The 18,282-nt window shown below is 42.0% G+C and overlaps 1 protein-coding gene across 4 annotated transcripts in view; it reads left to right on the top strand.

The window, feature by feature from the left end:
- The first annotated feature begins 1,216 nt into the window (after positions 1–1,216).
- Positions 1,217–18,282, top strand: part of LOC114442327 (uncharacterized protein KIAA1211) — a 30,612-nt gene continuing 13,546 nt past the window's right edge. For 2 of the 4 annotated variants that reach the window (XM_028415775.1, XM_028415773.1), the window contains exons 1-2: positions 1,217–1,374; positions 17,071–17,153. In XM_028415775.1, the coding sequence (XP_028271576.1) occupies positions 1,310–1,374; positions 17,071–17,153 (148 nt within the window). In that variant the 5' untranslated portion in view covers positions 1,217–1,309. Of the gene's footprint in view, positions 1,375–7,211; positions 7,708–15,017; positions 15,068–17,070; positions 17,154–18,282 lie in introns of those variants that run through there. The other 2 variants (XM_028415774.1, XM_028415776.1) reach the window with 2 other exon arrangements.

The following is an 18,282-nucleotide window of genomic DNA, read 5'->3' as shown; positions in this document are numbered from 1 at the left end:
TTTTTTTTATTACTCATGCTCACCTGTTTTCTGATGAAGGTTGAAGCTTTTCTCAGTTTTTAAAGTTGTAAAATTCACAAATAAATGACATTGATAAGTATGACGTTATCACCTCATCACTGAAACTGCATTAGAAAAATGAAAGTTACTGTGCATGCAATAGCAATTTATCAGTACTTTTTATCTTTTGTACTTTTTAATTCTCACTCATGTTGGTACAATAAAATACTCAGCAGCAACACTAGAGGGCAGTCCACAGCCTGTTTAAAGTTAAAGGGATTCTCCATGCCTCTGGATAACATGCTGCTTCTATTTGTCTTCATTATATAAAGACATTGATGTGCTACAGTTTTACAGCTTATTTAAACACGAGGCCATCCTTCCCCACTAAACAGTATTTAACTGATTCTCTGTTTGCATACTTTTGGTGCTAAAATACCATGTTTAGTAGAACTTGTACCCACACAATTCCAGATACTTCCACAAACACTGTTCCTCCTCCTGCAGTGCAACAGACAGTAAAGTAAGAAGACAAACACTCACTGTCAGAGCTGCAGAGCTGTTTATTATTATGCTCTCTCTCTCTCTCTCTCTCTCTCTCTCTCTGCTAAAAATGCTCGGACTGAAAACACATTCAAAGAGTGTCTTAAAAAGCACATTTCATGCAGCAGACGTTATTTTCTTATCTCATCTAAAGTCAGCTGGGCGGTGCTCCGCTTTGTGCTCACGATGCATTCGAGTGTCCCTCGGAAAAATGCAAACTATTCAACAAAATTAAGTTGAATATGTAAAACAAAGGTTGTGAGTAAATGAACATAATAGCACACAGACAACAGTGATTGAAAAGTTGGAAAAGTGAGTGTGTGTAAGAATGTTTGATTCATGTGACTAATGACTAAACTAAACTAATGATTAAAAGTTATATCCTGAAAGCAACACTGTAAACAATAGGCATTAGATGTGGGACTCGTCTGTTAAGCAATGTGAATGTGTATACTTCTGTGATGGTGTAACAGATTTGTTCAAAAATTGACCCATAGACTTCTTAATAAAGCAAAAACATTATTATGAATGGCTCAATCTGCCAATAAGTCTCTTTAGTCTCCAGGGGAGTAGCACCTAATAGACTAAATAAAAACATTGTGTCTGGATACATTTCAAAGCCTGCGAACAATAAATCACATTTGCCTTTAAACTCATAAGGGTTTAAGATTTTCCGAGTCGGCCCCTGAACGCAGCGCTGTGGAGCTGAGGACGCCAGCGCAGGACTGAGACAAATAATCCAATCATTAGTCCGGTAACAGCGCTGATGTCTTGGTTCCAGTCTCTGAGAGATGACTTCACTCTGAGACCGTTTGAGATCCAGCAGACACGGTGAGTAAACCCGCATCCGAGCGCCTTTATCAGCGCCTCATCTCTGACAGAGAGCAACTTCAGCGCTGTTTATGCCCGAGGATGAGTTAATGGTGATTGGTAATCGATACGTGTGTTTGATACAGTGCTGCTGTAGTGCATTACTTTTTGTTCAGTGCGTGGTGAAGTAGCTGAAGGAGCGTGTTTGGATCGTGATGTACTGGCAGTGAGACCATGTAGCTGGAGTTTCTGAAGTCCTGTAAGCTTGAATGATTTCATTAAGTAGTTCCTGACGTGTGTTTATGATCTTGTTTTACATTCGTTTCCCAACCAGAGAAATAACTGGTTTTCCTCACAGTGAAATTGCTGCTTATGACATGATCCACTACTAAAGTCTGTTGTGATTTATTCTCTATACATTTAGAATAATGTGCATGTTATGTAGAAGTCTGGTTAACAAATAAGTTTGGACTGATCAGCAGACATCATCTTATTTGTCAATGGAATTATAATCCCAGCTGGGTTGTATTGCCTCCTATAGCTGCTCACTGCACACTGATACACTCCATAGTAGTTGCACACCATGAGGCAATGTCTAAAGGCGTATTCCACCCTTTTCCCCCTCAACCATCAGTCATTCTTCACAGCTCTGTAATGCCATCATATCTCTGAGATCATACCAACACATACACACACAGACACAACAGTGTGACAGTGTGTGTGTGAGAGAGAGAGAGAGAGTGCAGTGTTTGGTACTGTAGAGGCAGGTCAAGGACGGCCCAGATTTAACAGTTATCTTTCACTGTGTGGGAACTGCTGTAATCCTGAGCACAGACACTGACTGATTCAGAATAGTCATGTTGGCTGTCAGTGTGACAGGATGAAAGGCTCTATTGATCCAGGATCAGCTGATGTGATCTGCATGAGGACACAGTGTAAAATAATGGAGTCTCCTGATGGCGGTGTTGTAGAAGACAACAAAGCGAACCCACAGTCCGTTCCAGAGCCCCCGACAAATGATGATGATGATGATGTTGTGTTAGGCAGTGGCAAAATTGAGTTAGCATTATCACAGTGGACGAGGATGCACGAGCTTAAGGGCATCAGTGCTGGTAATCTGACAGAGGAGCTTGATAAATAGCTTCTGTATTTGTGTGTGTGTGTCCTGTCAACTGTCAGAGCTCCTCCTGATCAGGGGCTGATCAGGTCATCTGTCACTGGGTCACTGAACAAACCCTCTGAGGTTTTACAGTGACGTCCATGGGATCACTCCATGCCATCGTGATAATTCACTGACACATTATTAGTCAATAATTTACCGATACATAATTAGTCAACTAGTCATGTCGCTGTTATTATTGCATCCTGCTCAGTGCTCAGATTTTTGTTGTTATTTTGTTCATTAAGGTCAGTGGTCTAGAAGTCATGCACTCACTTTAATCCCAGGGTGGAAGCATATTTGTTAAGTAGAGGTTTTATTTCATTATTCAGTTAAACACTCCTCAGCAGCTTGTGTGCCTCCTGTTGCTTCACTCAATAGGTGTGTGTAAGTGAGCTAAAGTTGAAGAAAACAGTTTTGTTTTTATTGCTCTATAAACCTCAGCTGGGACCTGAGATAGAGAGAAAGAACCTCAGCAGGAGTGTGTTCGGAGTTTTCTCTCACACACCACCCAGTGCGGCAGTGTACAGGCAGCAGTATGATTACAGGGCTATTTACATTATAGCATAGAGTGACAGAGAAGAGGGGAGAGAGAGAGAGAGAGAGGGAAGATGGTTTCCAGATGTGAGGTGGAATTCAGTGACTCCCCTCCTCTTCCTCTGTGCAGATCTGAATCAGCCTGTGTGTTGTAATGGAGAGAATAGGACCTGAGGAGAGCGTATTGCACTGCAGGGGTGAGGGAGAGGAGCTGGAGCCGCATAGGGAAAAGATGTGATGGAGACGAGGAAGGGGGGGTGGAAAGTGAAGAAGAAACGAGGGCTTCTTGGTTGACCACAATTTGAGAAATGTATCTGGAGGGGGGGGGAGGTTCAGCTCAGTGGAGGCTGACTGAGCATCATGCACTGCAGGAAAAAATCCCCTCCAATAAAAACCCTGGTAAATGCAAACCTAAATAATAACTAATCCAAACATATCTCTGCACAACAAACTAGATTCAGGTGTTTTTGCACAAATATTTCACAGTAAATCTTTATCCAGTTAAAACCTGTGCATGAATGTTTCTGGTCATTGGACTATAAATCCCAGACTCATTGCCACAGTGACCTCCGACCACCAAACTGTAATCACTTCATCCCAACAAACATTTGTACCAACACCGGGTTAGTTTCTAGAGCATGGCTAGTTGCCATGAATAATACTCTCCAAAACCTATCGATGAGTCAGAAGGGTTAACTGGAAGGGCCCATCTTACACCAAAGGAACCCTGGTCCTTATGTGCAGAATATGGTTTTGCCAACACATGTATGTAATATATGTAAAATATATGTCACACTGTGACCATGTGTGAGTAGGAATCTCCTCCCTCTCCCTCTCTCTCTCTCTCTCTCTCTCTCTCTGTGTGGATCGGAGTCTGGGTCATTTCAGGAAATACCAACATTTACTTTTTTTTTCTCGAAGGGAAAACTGACCGACATTCCTCTTGGCTTTATAAACAGAAAGTCATATGATTGATACATGCGCACACACTCACATAGAGAGTTACGCCATGCTCTGAGACCCACTGTGACATGCCAGCAATGAGAAAATGATACACACACACACACACACACACACACACACACACACATTGGATAGCTGTGTTTTGAAAAAGTCCTGCTGTTGATTTTTGGGAAGTAAAAGGAGTGAGAGGCCAGGTGGTTCATACACTGACATGGAGGACATAAATCTCTACAGCAGGCGTGTGTTTAGATTCCTGAGCGAAAAGACTTTCATTTTAAAAAGTACAAGGAGAAGCAGCAGCAGCAGCACGCCTGGAGACGGGTGACTGATACCTGGAAAAGAACGTTATAGCTGCACAAATGAATGGATCATATTACTGTGTGTTGTTTATGAGTTTCAAACCGACTTTTTTATATATCTTTATGATACTAGCACACTTACAGAGTTTCTGTCACAGCTGCTCTGAAATGTATCACAATGGTGCTGTGTGTGTGTGTGTGTTGCTCAATCATACCTGTGTATTGTGTCTTCTCTGCTGGCAGCCAAGCACCAACTTGACTTGCCCCAGTTTTATGTGAGAGGATGTGTTTTACATGTCTTTTATTTTGAAGCTTTTTGTTTGCAAACTTTCCCTTTAAACTGTGAATCATTCGAGGGCCCTCTGGGGACCCCGAGAGACTTCAATAGCTAACCGAGCAACATAAGGATTTAAGGATTTACACTCAGGACACATGTGTCAAAAGTTAAACACAGGCCTACCTGCTGTGGTTCTATGTAGCTTGTTTATTTTTTTCCGAGTGTCTCCACCAGAAATGCAGAAAAAGAACTACAAGCAGCCTTGTTCCTGATAATTAATCTCAAGTGAAGCAAAGGCAGCTCTGAAATGTATTGGTGGAAACGCTGATTAAACCATAGATTAGAATGGTGGAAGTCCTCTGTCACTGCTGCCCGAGAGGGTCCTTCCTGATGGTTTATTGGCAGTGACACAAGGTAGACTCAATGTTATTCAAGTGAAGAAATTTCTCAATCCCAGCGTGCCAAAACTGGTCTTGGCATCTGTGTGTTTGTGTATTATGCTGTTGAAATGGAGCTGCTGAGCCCTGGAACTGATACAGACTGACTCTGTCTTTGTTTACACTGACACACACACACACACACACACACACACACTGTAGTGATTTGGACAGCTTCAACATGTCTGAAATGAACACTGAATCACACAGATAACATTCAGTCTGGGCATGTTGGGGTTGTGAAACTCATTCCATTCTTCTGTGAATGATTTGATGATTAATTAATGTGATTTGTATGTTTTGGTCCGATTTTCACACAGCTCCTCTGAACGTAGATAATAGGCTTCTCTGTATAATAGGATTCACTCCAGAAGTCCTGCTGGGTGGGTGAAAAAAAAAAAAAATTTTTCCGATCATACGTGAAATCTCATGAATCCTTGGAGTATTGAAACATGTAAAGACATGAACTGATGACAACATTAAAACATGGAAGCTTATTTGTGATCATGTTACGATGGTGATTTAAGTGAATAGGCCACTTAGCTAAAATTGACTCCTTCTCTTCATTTTGTGTGTGTGTGAGAGAGAGAGAGGATCTAGCAGCAGGGAATCTCAGGATTAACCCTTATGTCACCTCACACGTAGTATAAGCACGGAGCCGTAGTAGCTGTAGGTAGTTAAGCTCCCTGCTTATAGTGATTAGCTGTTGGGCAATCGCCTTCATATGAGGCTCTGTGTTTTTTTTTTTGCAGTCTAAGGACAGTGACATGCAGGAGTTGGCCAACTGTAACACATTGAGTAAGACTTGTGACGCTGTTTCCAGTCATACACAGAGGTCCTGACAGTAATCATCACACACTGTGCTGTTGATGCCTTGTGGCTGTATGACCGAGGTCCCAGATGAAGAGCACAGTGCTGCCATTGCTAAGTGCTAAATATTGATTAATCCAGAAAAAAACCCATCAGCTGAACAGGACAGGGCACCAATATGCCACACTCTGAATGGATGCCTATACTCCCACATCTAACATGTGTGCTGCTGGATAACAGCTCGATGCAGTTTATTTTATACATTTCATAAGCATGAACAGATAAGTTCAAGGTGTCTGTAACAGAGATGACTTCTCTGAGTGCTGTAGCTGCCATGAAAGTGCCTGCACTCAACTATGGAATTAGGCCACAACATGATCAACGTTCTGTCTGTGTACGATTCACCATGTTAACTAGTGAGCTTTGATGGTACTGGCAGTTGGACTCTGTTACCTTACAGCCAGCAGAGATGTAAAGGACTACCTCACTGCTGTATTTAACCCTTGTGCAACATTCACAAACACTACCCTTTCATAACAGTTAAAAATATATCAAATAAATATTTATTTTATTTTTTTATATATATATTTTTTATATATATATTTTTCATATTTTTTGCATAGACCTTTTAATTAACTTCAGTTCTAATCAAAAGTAGTGAAAACATCATTTTCCCCCAGGATTTTAACCCTTTAACCACCAATTATATAAGGGGTGGTGCTGAAAATTGGAAAAAAAACACACAAAATGGCTCATTTTTAATAGTAAAGGTAAATGTGGACTGGATCTTTTTAACCTTTATCACAGTCTTGGTCATGTCAAACATCAGTAACAACATTGACTTTATTGCATTATTAGTTTTTGCACAGCACTGGATTTTCATTTTTTCTCCCTTACGTGTTGTTCGTGCCCATTTTTGTCCATTAGGCTTTCATTGTAACCACATTTTTGCATGTTGCACAAGGGTTAAGTATTACAAAGTCAGATCTGTACTTTATTGTATAGTATTTTTTTTCCTAAGTACAAAAAATATTGACTACTTTAATACTTCTACTTGAGTATGATGCCTAAAGAACACTTCTTCTACTCAAGTATCGGTGCTTTTTCTCAAGTAATGGTCTCTGGTAGGTTTTAGTACTGGCACTGCTGCCATCAGCTGTGGTCCCCCAACATGGCCGCCAAAGTTACACAAAGGTAAAGCTTACTATACTATAAATGTATAGATGTGTGCATCTGTTTAGACCACACTGAACAGTATGCAGACAGTGGAGGATAAGGTCGTGAGGGGAGTAGCCCTGTGCACACATGCCTCCTCCCTCACTCCTCCCTCTTTATCTTCCTCCCTCTCTCCCTCTGCTGCATTACCAGTCGCGGTGACTGGGAGGAGAGGAGTGAGGCACACAGCAGCCAGTCTGGTCCATTGTTTTCATCTGAATTTGTTCTGCTTTTGAGAGTCGTGATCTCTTTAGGAAAAGACATTTTCCTGTTTTCGAAAAGAAACTCTGATTCATTAGAAAAGCACTTTTTTTAGGCATTTATCTCATTATCTCACTTTGGCCTGCTGGTGAATGTGAGTACTGTAAGGGTTCAACATTAGCTGGCTGTGGTGGCTCTGCTGCCAAAAAGAAGAAGGGATCCTATCTGAAAGTGGACTTTAGTGGAGCTCAAAAGGAGGAGGAACCTCAGAGGATGGTTTGACTTGGAAGAGAGCGCGAGCTTCCCCCGTGGAGTGGCATCTTCTCAGAGAGAGAAGTTCAAGGTGTAAGATCTGACCTCAGCAGTCAGAGGATCGTCTTCTTGTTTCCAACTTTTTGCTTCACCTCGTCAGGCGTCAGACATGGCGGGCATGTATGGATGCTTTCGGGGCCGGAAGTAAGTTTGAATCATGACATATCACCTGAATGTTTCAACATCTTTAACTGACAGCAGAGTGTTGCTCATGGCTGGCTGCTCACTCATCAGTTAAATAGAACATAGAGACCACTGCTACTGATCTCTCAGAACATTCATAGTTTGACTCTTTGTGTTGTCATTTACATGTGCATCTTTTTGCTGGGGTTCAGACTTTGTCTTTGTTTACTGAGACAGCTGATGGCTTGTTGTTGTGACCAGGAGAGGGGGGGGGGTGACTCACAGTTGAAGGGACTGATTTTAACTGGGGAGTGAATGATTAGTCAGAACATCCCAGAACTGAAGTGGCTTTTGTTTTAAGTGTTGAGCAGGAGAATTAAACACAAGAGCATGATTTCCTGTAAACTTCCCTGGCACAGGATGAGGTCATGTGGTTGATCAACTGATGCTCAATAGCTGTGGATACATCAGACTCTCTGCTCTTTTAAAAGCCAGTGTTTCTGCTCTCGCTGATTGAAGTCCTCACAGTGATTTTAGTGCTTTCAATTGGCTAAATATGGAACTTTTGGCTTGGCAGCATGATTTGACCACAGAGGCTTAGCATAATGACAGCCTTCAGCTTCTTGACTACAGTAAAGTATCTTTTTTTTTTTTTGCACAGCGCTGAGTAGATGTGGGGTTGATACTTTTTTGTCCTTTCAGTCTCATGACAGGTCAACAATCCAAGCTTTTATGCCTCACTCAGCGTCAGCGCTGACTTAGACAAACAATTTGTTTATGTGTGTGTGACACACAGAAAGAAAGTGAATGATGAGTTGTGGAGATGAGCTACAAGACACAGGCACACAGATTTAAGTAAAGAACCACCACTGTGTCTGAGACTATAGCTTCATTCATGGCTTTGTCAGAGTGGCTATATGTCCACAATATGATCTGTTGTCTTCACAATGAGCTCACAAGAGAACCAGATGATAAGATCGACATTTAACAGGGCGCCATGTTGTTGTTTTGTTGTTATTGATCTATGGAATAAATACTTTTTTTTCATTCTGAAATATGATGTTGTGCATCTGGGTCATATTGGCAGCAATAAGGCTGTTAGACATACAGTATTAGGGAGAGACAAAGCACTGTGTACGAGACACATGATGCCATGTGACACTGGATTGAGCTGTAAGTGAAGATCGTGCTGTGGAACTTCAACCTATGTGGCTAAATTTGACATTACATTCACATGATGTTCCCACACAACTGCCCATCCGATTTAACCTGCATGAACATTACCTCCATGTTTATGAAGCTACAGGACAGACCTGCAAATGAGGTGGACCATATCACCATGTTAAATATTGTGGAAATCTGATCAGTGCATCCCTACCACTGCTTTATGATAACCCTGTTTACTCTCTGAGTGCGGCACTGCACTCACATAGTTAACCATTTGTTCATGGGGCTGTAGCTGTAATCATGTAAAAGGCAAATGTTAGCATGCCTAGCCAACTAGTTGCTACTGCCTGGTTACAGTCACAGGTCTGAGGCTGACTGCTGGCGTCTGCTGAGGTAAATCTGCTGTTTAAACAATTCATGGACTTTTAGTGGTAAATAGGCATAGTGTCAGCCTGATCTGCTCAAGAATGGAAAGCTGTGCAGTCATAACAGAGACAAGACACACACTTACTATTTTATACATATTTGGTTTCAGCTGACCAGTAGCAAACATCTTCACATCATAAAAATGAAAGCTGAGTGCATGTCTGTATTCTCTCACCAGGCCTCACTGTGTGTGTGTGTATCTGGTCCAAGAGCCATTATGTAACCACGGTAGGTTGAATTTGTACACCAGGAATGGTGATGCAGTTGTAAATGAATGTGACTGATGGAAGTGTTTGGTCAGTTTCTGTCTGAGAGTCCATGTAAGGCTTGTTGCTAAGAGCTCAGCCCCCTTTCACACAAGAGGGGAGGAAGTCCAATGAGAGGAGAGTGGCAGAAGAGCTGGAAGAGAACGGAAACCCCCAAACCAGTAACTAACTAACTAACTGTAACTAAACCTTGATGAGTAAAAAAAAATATTAAGGGACTTTGACTCAATTATCATCCATCTGACGCATTCACATCTAGTGATTTCAGCTGCTCAAAGGAATTTGAGGAATGACGGGATGTGTGTGCGGTTTCGACAAATCCTTCAGCTGGAGAGAATGTCCATGAAAACATCTGAGCTCTGACTCCTTTACCTGCACTGTCACAACACTTATTAGACCCTGGTTGTGGCCCATTACTCACCACGTTCAGCGGGATTACTGCAGTCTGCAGATAATTAGCACATCAGGCGTGCTGAATTAAACAGTTAAACTCTCTCCTGGTGTTGTTTCAGGACAGCTGCGTGCAGCCGCTCTGCCGTTCCCACTTTTTTAATTACAGGTTTTTCTTGGCAGACGTTCAGCTTAAATCAAACAACGTTTTAGGACTGTGATCTCCACAGACACGGCCTCAGGCAGGAAGTGACAGGATTCATACAGTTTTTCTATTCATTACTGGAATAGGGGAACGTTTTGATCTGTTCTTGGAGAAAAAAATTGTACGTTTTCCAGTTTTTTCTTCCATTTTCACGTTAAAAAACTAATTTCTTTATTTTCTGCTGTGCTATTGGAGAAATGCTCTGCAACATTATTAGACTACATTTACTATGTCTATTGCTGAAGTTACCTAAATACACAGCCTAGCAATATTCAAGTTCAAACAACTTTATTAGTCCCCAAGGGGGAAATTCAGTTCAAGCAGTTCCCGAAGGTACAACAAAAAGAGGTTAGCAACAACAACATGCAGCAGACAGGAGACAGGAGTGTGTCTCTGACATATTAGATATTTTGTTCGTGCAGCAGCACGCATGGATTTCGGTGGGATTAAATCACTAATCAGCAGCAGGGGTGGAAGCATTGTCTTTCAGTATGAGTATAAGCAATGTGTTGGAAACTAGTGTCCGCTGTCCATGAGACATTAAACGTGCATTTTAAATGTGCATTTAACTCCCTTAGATCAAAGTGCAGCATTCATATCTGTCACATTTAATACATAATATCCTTCTTGGTCACCATCCCCTGCTGTCACATTGGTGTGGAATCATTGAATGGGTCCAGAGGAAACACCATAGTTCTTAAAGCCATGTTCCCAGTTTGGTATGTGCAGCTGGACCAGAGACAAAGAGACAGACAAAGAGCCAGAGAGGAGGCATGGTTGGATAATGAGACAGGAGGTAAAAAAGAATGAGGAGAAGAAACACTGGTGTGGACCCGTCTCATCGGGCCACATTCTTTTTAACTCTCATCCTTTTATGGCTCCTCCTTGGCTCGGGTGGAGCTCCTCCATCATGTAAGAGATGAGTTTGACAAAAACAAAACTCGCCTAAAAGCTTTTTACTCAGAAACTCAAAGATGCTTATCCTGTGTGGATGCTGTCTTTTTTTTTTCAATTAATGTTTTATTAAATAACATAGACATGTTGTGACAAGATGGCGGACTGAACGGTCAGACTGGACCTTGTGCCGCATTCAACGGTGCATCAGAATGACCCACATCCAGAAGGAGGGAATGTTCTGGTGCACATGACACAGACCGAAGACTTGCCTATAGGAGAATATTGTTTGTTTGTGATGTGACTAAATACAAAACTGGAATCTTTCTGTAGTTTACATTCGTATGCATAACCACAAAAGTCTTTCCAACCACTACTTGTTGTTTTCACAGACACTCAGATATATCATGTCAACAGAGCCATAATTTCCCAACCTTTGCACACACTTTATGCTAAGCTGTGTCTTCGTCTTTACTGTACAAGAGTGACATTTATTTTAAAATTTGTACTTGTCCCCCGATGTGTTGGCAATAGACCTGCTTGGCTGATGACTAATCTAATATTCTGTATGACCCCCCCCCCCCCCCCCCCCCCCCCCCCCCCAAAAAAAAAAGAGGAGGCTGGCTCATGAAGGACTTCTGAAAAGGACCACATGAGTAGATGTCATCGCTCTGCTACTACCCAGTATGATTCACTGTATGTGCACAGTGAAGTGAAGATGACAGATAAAAAAGCGAGAAGCAGCCAAGGTCATCAGCCCGATCTGAACAGTGCATGCGTTACAGTGGATCCATTTTAAATGAGTAAACACACACCACCTCAGACTGCATACTTGTTGTGTATGCACATTCATGCTACTTACGTCTGTATATACAACATGCCTGCATCTGTACAGAGCGCTTTGTCCCAGTCAGCCAAGGAGAAATCCTTCTCCGGCCACTCTGTCCTGTTCATTTCTGCCTCTCTCTCTCTCTCTCTCTCTCTCTCTCTCTTTGGAAATTGAAGGCTTTCGGCTTGTTACAGACCCACTAACATCATATTACCGGGGCCAACTTCCTCCACTCACCCTCTCATCTCCTCCTAAGACTCACTTTGTGTCTCAAATACAGTAGAGGGAATGAGTTTTTTTTAGCTCTCCACTGGCTACGCATCTTAAAAATAGTTTTGGATTCCACACAGTGATATGTCGTTTGGAGATTCTTGCTGCAGAAATTAGAAGGTAAAAGGGTTCAGATGTGTCACTCACACACAATGAAACAACAAACAACCCAATCCAGACAGCTTTCTGAACATTTTGTGTTGTTTTTAAGGTTTATAAGGTTCTAGAGCTTGCATGTAAACGCTGCACTGATGTGAATGAGTACGTCTACTTCAGGGAACGGAATGTACGACAGAAAACAGAAATTTGATTCATAGACAGTTCGTTCAGGACTAACAGCCATCACATGACTTTGGCTTAACTCTCTTACCGCACAGCTGACGGGTTGGTTTGTTCTTTTTGAGCCCATAATAAAAAAGTTGCAGTGATTTAATTATGTTATCTGAAAATAGAGGAATTACAGAAAACCCTAGCAGAAGCAGTCATGGCTGCAGTGATTGATGACTGATTGAGCGATTGATCTTTTACTTGCTTTCTACTACAAGCTGTATTGTATGCTACGCCCTTCTCCCCTGTCCATGCTGAGGCAGTGTAAGCTCTTTACACTGCAGCCCTGTGTAATCAGGTTGAACAATTAGGACCAGAGTGGAATGGATTTGTGTGGTCCAATGTGGGACCTACAACATATAAGTAGATTAGATTGTTCATCGTAGAACGACTACAGGTCCTACAATACACAATAATGGCCTGCAGCTGCAACTTCATGGACAGACCCTTTACCCTCAGCCCCTCAGCTGGTCCATAGTTTACCACTGCCAGCTGCAGTCCATGGTATATTTGGAGTTAGTTCGTGGGCCGACAGACTCACAGGAGAGGCAGATTTGAATCAATACTCTCATAAAGCTTTCAGAATCTGTGCCAAAACATGTAAAATAGATAGAGAGTATCAGGCCAACATATATACAACTAATCATGCGATCAACTAAATCTGTGGATCATCATATTATTTCATATGCTGGCTTAATGCTTTAATCCATTTCTACTATCTCTGTAAATCCTTTACAAGCTTATTTTCGGAGTCCAGAATCACAACCACTGGGGATCTCAGTCAGACGCCGTGTCAGGCATCCACATGTCGGTGCTTACAGTAGCCAATTAGTCAGCACCGTGAACCTGTGGGACAGTGAGTCTGGTAACACTGGTTTCCATTGAGGGATTAGAGCTGAACTAGATTAGATTTGTTTTTACGTCAGAAGGACAGAAACCCTGTGGACAAAGTCAAATCAGAGCCATCAATGACAGGAGGGCTCACTGTTCTCCGTCAGTCACTGCTCTCTCTAGTCCACATACACCTGAGTTCTTTTGGTTTTCATACAGCGCACTGACACTTATTTACTCATTATTGAAGGTTGTTTTCACATAGACCTGATGGATTTGTGTGTCTAGAATTGGACTGTGTGTGTGTGTGTGTGTGCTCACTGTAAAGAAGTTATTTCAACTGTCTAATACAGGCAAACCTCCTGCTGGGCTGCAAACCTCTACTTGCTAATCCATTCTTATGTAATACTGCACACACACACACACACACACACACACTTTCATCCACACACTCATGGACTTCCAAATAAAGCTAATGATGCGCTTGAGAGTGTTTACACCGCATGCAGAGTAATGCAGCAACAAGGATTAGTTCTTGAAATAAACAGCTGACACAGAGCGATGCAGACTGGAAAGAAGTATGTAATATAAAGTGTTCTGAGAGAAAACAATGCTAACAATAAGCAGATGCAAAGAAGTAATTAAGGCTTTAGGATCGCTGTTGTGGTTCGGCATTTTATAGTTCGGATCCGCTGTATGTCAGAGCGTTCCGAGAGCAGACTCAGACACATTAAAGAGGGTGTGAAGAACTGTATAAATCTGTGTAATAACATATGACACACTCGCTATTTACACACAACTGCACACAAAACAAATCTATTACAATCGCTGTGAGGGCGTTTCCTTTAATTGTCAGATGCTGTGAAGCTTATATTGCTCACCCAGAGTCCACTGACCAACATAGAATAAAGCTGCTGGAGTGAGATCCCGACAGACATTATGGTGTCAGACCATTGTTATTTCAACCACTTCTCACTAGCTGCTGTTCTCTTGGTTACCATAGTGACAGGTCTTGCACCCATTACATTGCATGAAGTTTAAAAATGTAACAATTCGAACTCAGCTCTGCATGTGAATGAGCAGTGCTACAGTATCTCAGCAGAACAAATGCTGATCACGACAACGCCAGACATGTATACGCAGTGTTTATACAGTGCCGTTATACATTTTTTTCCAGACGTTACATTGGTGGAACTGCTTACAAAGACTGGAGCGAGGCAGCGTTGGCTAATGAAGCCTGCTGTCTCTAAATATTTACAGATGGTTGAAACATGAGTCATTGTTTGTGCTCATTCTGATTAGAGAATATGTCTGCATCAGGGTCAACATTTTCTATCAGAGAACTTTTCAAGGCCTTTTGTTTGTTTATATTAATGTGTGTGAATGAGAGAGTCATTTCACTAAGCTTCTTACTGTCTTTGGTTGCTGCTGGAAGGGCTCTGTGTTTACTGTAAGTCTGTTTTTTTCCCCTTTGTGTCTCTTTGTCCTAATATTCTTCTGTTTATCTAACAGACTCTTCTTTCCTTTCATGCTGCTCTTTCCCACAACCCCTCTCTTTGACCCCATCACTCCCTCTGTCTTGTGTTTGTCCTCTTTCCCCTGTTTTTTTTTTTCACTTTTCTCCTCCTCACTCTTTATTTATGCGCTCCTCGCTCGTCCTCTTTATCTGTAATATTCTCTGTCTCCTTCCTGTCCTTCCCCTGTCATCCCTCCATCCTTCTCGTAGATGAAGCGGAGGATGTCACCATGGGGATCCAGCTTTGCAAGTGGGCGCAGGTCAGTCACTTTGACCCCTGAACCTGAGTGTAAGACTAGTCCATGATACCAAATTAAAAGTAGTAGAAGATGCCTTTGCTGTATGTAAAACCCTATGGTCTAAAAACATCTGCATCTTCATCACAGAGCAACTTTTGTCTCAAAATGATTTAAAAAAACGTCTCTCTGCTTCTGTCTGAGATCCTATTGGCTGAGATAACTGTGTGTGTGGTGACCTCTTGGCTGTACTGTGTCCCTGTGGCATCAGGCAGGAAATGCATCAACAGTCGGTGCGATCAGCTCATAACAGCAGCAGCATGTGTCAGTTTATGTTCATGTGAAGCAACATTTAAAATGCTAAATAACACCCTGGTAGATTAGGAAGGTTGTCATTGATGGTGATGGGTGTGTGTTAGGCATTAGCTGTTGATAATAACTAGTAATTACATAATATTGACGTAAGGCCCTCTGCATGTTAACAAACCCGCTGGAATTTTCCATCTGTTTTTATAATATACTGTACCACGCAATGTAAACACAGTTGACAAGAAGTTCTCCAGCCGCTTCCCTAATGGAGAGAAGGAGGCTGTTCACGCTGACAGCAGACACATAAAACATGGCGGACCTGTTGGACAGGAGTCAGCAATCATTTATCTGCTATATTAAAACAGATACGTTTTACCAAAACAACCTCAGGGCAGGGTTGTGTTATCAAAGACTCTCCATGCTCTCCATAAACATAGATTGCTTAGTTGTCATGGAGACCGGTGAGCTGAATGGCTGTTATGATTGTGTTTAAAGTTTTAAGGGCTTCTCATCTGCAGTTAAGTAAACTTTGGGGGTTCAACCGGGGTCATCAGTTACATAATATGTGAGAAATAATATTAACACATATCAGTCATTCCACATTATATTTATATATTGCTTAATATATGTTTTAATCAATGGATCAAGTCACTTGAAATCTTGGAAAAAAAAGGGAACACGTCCATATAATCCAATATTTATTAAAGTTTTTTTTATTTCCGAGGACCACATGACCTCGTCTTCATGCTCCTTACTCTCTGAGTGCTTTCGTGAAAGTTCCCGTCAATAAGTGTCATGTTTTGTTGAGATATTTCAGTTCAAAATGGTGAACCAACAGGCTGCCCTCCATAGATTCTCCGACTGCACCAAATTATTGGCAACAATTACTCTGAGATATCAATTTACTGAAAACCGTATCAGTAAGGCTTCAGCTTCCTGCCAAACTGCACAGGAAATCCTGTACATGCAGCACAGTGCATAGCTAATTAGATCTGAGACCAGAATAAAACTTGGTGAATTAATGGTCCCTCTGTATGAGAGATCAGCTAACTGGCTCAGCGTGCTGGAGCTGTATGCTCACATGGCCTCCAACTTCCTGCCCGCTGCAGTGGGCTCGGCCTCGTCAAATGAACTGAAAATGAGTGATTAAAAAACTCAAAAGAGAGCAGATGATGCCTTCTAAATGGACTGCAAGAGGTGGCTCGGAGCCTGCCATCCTCCACACGCTGCTGCACAGTCAGACAGCAGTTTATAATGTGATTCCATGTCTGTTTGTGTTGAAGGTTGCTGGGCAAACTTGTAAGTGGAGGCAGAGCAGATCACTGGAAACATAGCTGAGATGCCTCTGTAGAGACTGTTTGGATTGTAGGGAAGGATCCGCCTGCAGAGTGGATTTGGATCAGACTGGAACACGTTTTACAGCACACTACACCAGTTATACAATGCAATGATTTATTGAAGTGGCGACTAGTTGGACTTGTCTGTTCAGTCCTTTTGCAAATTCAGTGTCCGTGCTGAGCCGCAAGCCCACTTCTGTTCAATGGGTCTGTGAGTGTTGGCTGACACGTGAGCGAAACAGAGTCAGATTAGGTCCAACAACACAGACTCTTTCTCAGTATGTGCCAGAATAAAAAAAATGTGCCTTTCTCTTTTTGTGGACCTCATTATCATTAAATTACAGGGAACATATCTGACCTTCTGCTCTGTCTCCCTCGCAGCAGTGACAGCGCTGCCATGGCATCAGAACCTCCAGACGTGATGACCAATCAGGAGCCTGCTGAGGTCCAGGAGGAGTGCTCAGGTAACCTTTGATCAAATGTTGGTTTAATGTTTGATTAAAGGTGTAGTTACACTCATTATGAGAGTGCCTTCTTTCAATGGAAAGGTTTGTGTCCAATTGACACATTTTTATCCTTTGTCTAGTGTGCAGAAAATGACCTTTATGGACGTCATGTTAACCCTTTCCTCTTCAGCAGATACCAGCGTGTACAGAGCTTTCTACTTATTCCTGTTGTTATTTAATAAGATTGTTAGGATATGACTTTTGCCCAGGATCAAAATAAGAGAGGATATTAGTGTCAGAAGCTGTCTGATGGTAGTACACAAAAGTCTACATCATATCAGTGCTGAGGTTTTATACACACAGCTGGTGGCAGGAAATGAAGGAGGCTGTCATCATCTCTTGCACATACACACACACACACACCCACAGTGTCTGTGCAGATGGACTACAGCACATATGCTGCAGATAGAATGGGAACGAGGAAGACGTGCATCCGAGGGTCACAGTGTGTGTGGGTGTGTGTGGAACTTACGGGATGTAGATGCAGTTTTGTGAATCGCTTCTGTGGGAGAGTTATCCTGTGCGTGTCACTCTCCCACAGAAGCTCCCTCACTTCCTGTCTCTTTCTTGTGTTCACCCGATGTGCAGTTTTAATAGATCTGCAGGCTGAGACCGCTTCAAGTCTTTGCAAGGGTGGACAAACTACGGACTTCCTTCACTTTTGTTTGTTGGGGTGTTTAAGCCCACATTTTTAGTCACTGTGGGCTCAGTTTTAAGATTAAGATTAAAATTATGAGATTATGAGAAAATCCTTTAATTGTCCCATAAATAATACAATAGAGCTAAAATAAAAGTTTAATGCAGCATAAAATTAACTACCAATATAAAGTCCTGCTTATCTGGGGGTCACAGCACAGTCTCTGGAGAAGTAGATTGTTATCTATGTAAGTTTATTTTTTTCATTGATATGTGGAATAAAGAGGATGAATTATGATATTTTTGAGCCTAGATTTTTTTAACACTAAGCCTAAAACATAAACCATTCGTCACACATTTGAGCATTAGTTCAGGTCTATGAGTCCATGTCCCATACACAGTGTATCAGCTGAGAGCTGCTGATCTCACAGCCCCCCCCCCATCAGCTGAT

This window comes from Parambassis ranga, chromosome 10 (assembly GCF_900634625.1).
Source record: "Parambassis ranga chromosome 10, fParRan2.1, whole genome shotgun sequence".
Lineage (NCBI taxonomy): Eukaryota > Metazoa > Chordata > Actinopteri > Ambassidae > Parambassis > Parambassis ranga.
This window is presented reverse-complemented; position numbering and strand designations above follow the sequence as displayed.